General features: G+C 41.7%; 1 protein-coding gene across 1 annotated transcript; it reads left to right on the top strand.

Moving 5' to 3' along the window:
* The first annotated feature begins 1,673 nt into the window (after positions 1 to 1,673).
* Positions 1,674 to 3,615, top strand: LOC147631815 (putative UPF0481 protein At3g02645). Its single transcript, XM_086807886.1, has one exon. The coding sequence runs from the start codon at positions 1,695 to 1,697 to the stop codon at positions 3,240 to 3,242; it is 1,548 nt and encodes a 515-aa protein (XP_086664012.1). The 5' UTR covers positions 1,674 to 1,694; the 3' UTR covers positions 3,243 to 3,615.
* Positions 3,616 to 5,355: the final 1,740 nt, after the last annotated feature.

Below are 5,355 nucleotides of genomic sequence, written 5' to 3'. Positions count from 1 at the left end.
CCCAACCTATTAGTGCAAGCTTACTCCATCCTTGCACCATTCCTTGTGCCATAATTTACCCCTTAAATCCAACATATTAGTGCAAGTTAAATCCATCCTTGCACCATTCCTTGTGCCATAATTTAACCCTTAGCCAACCTATTAGTGCAAGCTTTCTTCATTTATTTCTTCAATTCACTCCCATTTCACTATGCTGCTCTCTTTTTAGCTCCCCCTCTCCCAACCCCTTGCTTTTCTTAACAATGGAATCAATAATATATTGAAAGGAAGGTTAAACAAGTTTGCATTCTCCTTGAAATGCTAAATTGCAATTGTAAAAGAGAGATGTTGTGTTGCTAGTCAAAAGATTTAGCTATATAAGCCAAAGTTATCTCAGGAAAATCATGCCATATACATCCAAAACATTCAAACATGATAGCAATAAATTCTTTTCTTTTTTAGATTCTCCTTTAAAGAAAGTCATACTTACACACTTGAGTACCTCATTAGGGGGTGTTACCCGTCCAAAATTTTGAGAGAATCAAGGCTACCACGATGAACCCTAGAATTGAGCCACTCAATGACTAGGAGTGAACAAATTTTTGAGAGAGAGAGAGAGAGAAAGAGAGAGAGAGAGAGAGAGAGAGAGAGAGAGAGAGAGAGAGAGAGAGAGAGAGAGAGAGAGAGAGAAGGTATTGAATTATAGATACCATTGGGGTAGATTTGAACTCAGTACGTTTTGATAGAGAGGTATGAGTACGTTTTGGTAGAGAGGTATGAGTGCCGCCACTGAGATACATCCCACAAGGCTCGTTTGCAATTTTGAAGTTGTTATAACTAAAAATCCACAACCTTCTAAGAGCGTTCCGACATGCAATTGTAAGGTCTTCCCATTAGATTAATGCCTTGGTGTGATATATTTAACCATATAGCACCCCCAACCCCCTTCTTTCAATAATATGTGTGTGTGTGTGTGAGAGAGAGAGAGAGAGAGAGAGAGAGAGAGAGAGAGAGAGAGAGAGAGAGAGAGAGAGAGAGAGAGAGAGAGAGAGAGAGAGAGGGGGGGAGTAAGAGAGAGATACCATTGGGGTAGATTTGAACTCAGTACGTTTTGATAGAGAGGTATGAGTACGTTTTGGTAGAGAGGTATGAGTGCCGCCACTGAGATACATCCCACAAGGCTCGTTTGCAATTTTGAAGTTGTTATAACTAAAAATCCACAACCTTCTAAGAGCGTTCCGACATGCAATTGTAAGGTCTTCCCATTAGATTAATGCCTTGGTGTGATATATTTAACCATATAGCACCCCCAACCCCCTTCTTTCAATAATATGTGTGTGTGTGTGTGTGTGTGTGTGAGAGAGAGAGAGAGAGAGAGAGAGAGAGAGAGAGGGGGGGGGGGGGGGGGGAGTAAGAGAGAGATTCTCTTGCTTATTCTCACAAGTGAAATAAACATGTTCAACGGAGAAACTTTCTAAACACAATACCAGTGATGACGCGCGTTTTTTCAGATCTCGATGCATTCACGTAACTGATGTGTGGCTTGCTTCTAATCCTGAATTGGGGATGAAGCCCTGCTTGCCTTCACTCTTCAGTAAGATAAAGCTTCACGCAAGCTGCAAGTATAATCGATCTCTTTATATCATGTGCGAAAGAAAGCTGATCAAATCTCAAACCCAACAGCCATCCTCACGAGCACCCCCTGATTTACAACCATGGATCCCCAAGAACACGCCGTTGGCAGTGAACAAGCTTCAGATCACCAGCTATGGCTGAAGTCGATTGAAGATGAACTACGCAGGAAGGAGAGCTACAGTAACATAGATAACATGCTTGGCCACAGCATCTTCCGAGTACCTAGGCAGTTGCGCGAGGTGAACCCATTGGCATATGATCCCCTTGTGGTAGCGATAGGGCCTTACAAGAAGAGCAGAAAGCTGCAGCCCTCCGTGACAGAAGGCTTCATGAGGATCTCTGCTGCAAAGATTCTCTTGGCCATGCAAAACCTAGGGCCAGAAGATTTCCAAGTGTTTGCGAGTAAAGTAGTTGGTGATGTAGAGAAGCTTGGCATGCAATATGAAAGAATGCCCATCTATAATGAAGATGCTCTCAAGGCAGTATTTGCCTTGGATGCCTCATTTGTGGCCTGCTCCTTGGTGTATTTAGGCAGTGGTAGAAAGAGGGATGCAGGAGGGTATCTCCACTCGTTCGCTAGTGAGCTTGGTAGACGAGTGTTGAGTGACTTGAAAATACCCAAGCGTCTAGTGACTAGCATAGTACGAGACTTGTTTCTCTTGGAGAATCAAATCCCTTTATCCCTAATTAAAGGGGCCTTTGATTCAGTTTCAGCAAAGGTATTATCAGAAGAAGAAAGAGGAGAAGAGGAACAGGAGCTGCTGCTGGCAAGGTGCATTGACTCCATGATTAGATGTGTAAACCCTTTCCAGGTAGATGATGCAGAATGCTCAGGAGGTGGGGAAGGAAGCTTAATCCCGCATTGCATTAATATACATAGCCACACACACCTGCTAGATTGCCTTTACACGGCAGTGACTATGGGTGGAGTGCATGATACTGTCGATGATCAGATGCGTTTAAGAGCACAATCTACAGTGGCAATCGGTGGGTGGTTGCCAGTAGTGAAAGATGTAGAGGCGCAGATGGGGTTGCCATCGGCGGTGGAGTCAGCGATACACTTGAGGAGGGCCGGTATAGTGTTCAAGCCAACATCGATCTCACAAACAAGGGGCACAACACCGTTAACGGTGCAGTCGATAAGGTTTGATAAGGGCGTGTCTACTTTGTATTTGCCAAGGGTGACGATAGGTCCGGAGAGCGAGGCTGTGTTAAGGAACCTGGCGGCTTACGAGATGGTGGCGCTACAACGCGCGGAGGTGGGCTCTTACTTGGCTTTGATGGATGACTTAATTGACACAGCAGAGGACGTGCAGGTGCTTCGGCTGAGCGGCGTGCTCACGCACTCGCTGCGAAACGACCAGGAGGTGGCAGACCTCTGGAACTCCATGTGCAAGAACCTGCAAGTGCTCTACGAGTCGGCTGTCCTTGCTGAGGTCTACTTAGGCATCAAGGATCATCTCCGTCGCCGCATGCGCTACAAGAGGCTCTGGGAGCTCTACGCCGACTTCAGTAGCCGCTACCTCTCCGCCCCTTGGCTCACCGCCTCCGTCCTCGCCGCCACTCTCCTGCTCCTCCTCACCATCACCCAAACCATCTACTCTGCTGCCATCTACTACAAATCATAATCATTGGACTTGTTACTAAGTCCTCCATTTCACACCATATATTACACTCACCCCCCGCCCCCTTATAAAAGCATACAAAATTTGAGCATGGACATGTTAAGTAATCAATACTCCATTTGACATCATATATTGTAACCCCTACTTATTAAAAATTTCAAGCAATGCCATGGACTCTTAAATCCTAGAACAAAAGCACTCTTATGAGTAGAAAGACCCACATGAGTAGCAAGCAAATCATAAAATACTTGTGCATGCTCACCAAATCACTCCACTTCAATTGACTCACGAGTCATATACTTCGGTTTCCTACACATTTCCAACGACAATACCTTCACTTAAATGGTTAACCACAATGGCAAGCAAAAATTAACTTGACTTGTATGTAGCACGTCATGCTGCTTAATGTCCAAAATATCCATGTGGCTAGAGTTCTCTTTGGGGACTCTTGGAGAGTGCAATCATTCACAATGTGGCATTGTAATATTGGTGGATTACATAGTCTCTTAAGGAACCTTATATTTTCATAATACAAACTATAAACTTTTTAATCTTGCACCGGCCTACTTCAATAAGCTTATACTCATGCTTGCCATTAGCCACTCCAACTTACAAAAAACATCATGTATGTGAACAAATATAGCTCTGCGTAAACTTGTTTCAACTCAATGTCGACCTAGTATGTGATGCTTTGGCATCTCTCTTATGCTTGATTTTATTTGTCATCGACATGCATTTAATATCCAAATCCAAGTTACATCCTAAAGCCTTTTATATTGTATGGTTGGAGAGATGTGCAAAATTTTACCAATTGTTTTATAGCTATAAACTTGTAAATCTCATAATGTCCTAAGCAACCCCGGAGCTCTCTCTCTCTCTCTCTCTCTCCCTCTCACACACACACACACACACACACACACGTGTGCGTGTGCGTGCGCGTGAGCATATAGAACTTGGATTGCTATCCCAAGTTTATTCTTTTTTTAAAGAAATTAAGAAGTGTTTCTTCATAATATATCAAAAGGTTTTGAAATTAGGAGAAAAAGATGCACTACATTGCCACTAAAATATGATTACTATGATGCTCAAAGGGATGGTCAACACTCCTCCTCCCCTAGGAGGCTTAGAGGGTTGCTTGTTCCCTCATATGTTATAGTGAAGTTGGTCTTTACCCACTAGTCATGGGTGAGTTATATGCTCTACCTATAAGAATGTCCTAAGCTAAGTGAGGTACTCAAATGGGCATATAACCATTCACATACAATGCCCCAACATTTTGTATGGGTTAATAAAATATTTAGGAAATGACACTATTGTTATGAATCATATCAGGAAGAATTTGATCCAACGAAGGCTAAATTCTTTCTTGAGCTCTATTCTAGCTCAAGGGAAGGGATATATATGCACTCACTATAGATGCAAATGTGTATCGCCAGGTGTATCACCATGCGATGCATGAGCTTGTGTTTTCACAAATGTGCACATTTGCAAAAGAAAAATGTAGTCTAAACTTAAACAAAAGGGAATGAATATAAGTATGAGAGGTTGAGTCACCACTAGAGAAGAGGGGTCTACTAACAACACCCAACTAGCATTAATATCTTTTAACAAAATGATTGAATGTCAAATAATGCTTTACCTCATTATTTGATTGCTTTAAGTCACAATTTTGAAGTTATTTTGTATATTATTTTAATATCACAAAATAGCATTAATATGCTTCTACATTTATGTAAGTGCACATGATTTAAGTTTAAACTCGTCATTTCAAGTTCCCTTTTTTTCCCTTCATGCTCATTTTTTACCTCTCCACACTCAACCAGTTTTTTGTTGTTGTAGATCAGATGTATTGCATTATTGCATTTCAAAAGTTAGCACCAAAAATAGTTATACCATTACATTGAATCCTGTAAATAAAAGAAACTATCTAGAAAACTCACAATCATTGGATTGATATAGATTTTGACTCAAATAAATTGACCGCCAAAAGTTGCCCACTCCCCACTATATCTTTTACTTTAAATGGTAGACAGAAACAAAAGATCTATAGTATACCATTTTTGCATTGTAATCTTCAATCCTTTTTGCAGCTGAAACTACCCTCATTCTTAGCTTC

The sequence above is a fragment of the Cibotium barometz genome, chromosome 14 (assembly GCF_041138505.1).
Source record: "Cibotium barometz isolate CiBa-2024 chromosome 14, ASM4113850v1, whole genome shotgun sequence".
Taxonomy (NCBI): Eukaryota; Viridiplantae; Streptophyta; class Polypodiopsida; order Cyatheales; family Cibotiaceae; genus Cibotium; species Cibotium barometz.
Note: the sequence above shows the minus strand (reverse complement) of the source record. Positions and strands in the feature narration are given on the sequence as shown.

Coding starts and splice junctions, on each gene's coding strand:
- LOC147631815 (XM_086807886.1), top strand. CDS start 1,695: ATGGATCCCCAAGAACACGCCGTTGGCAGTGAACAAGCTTCAGATCAC.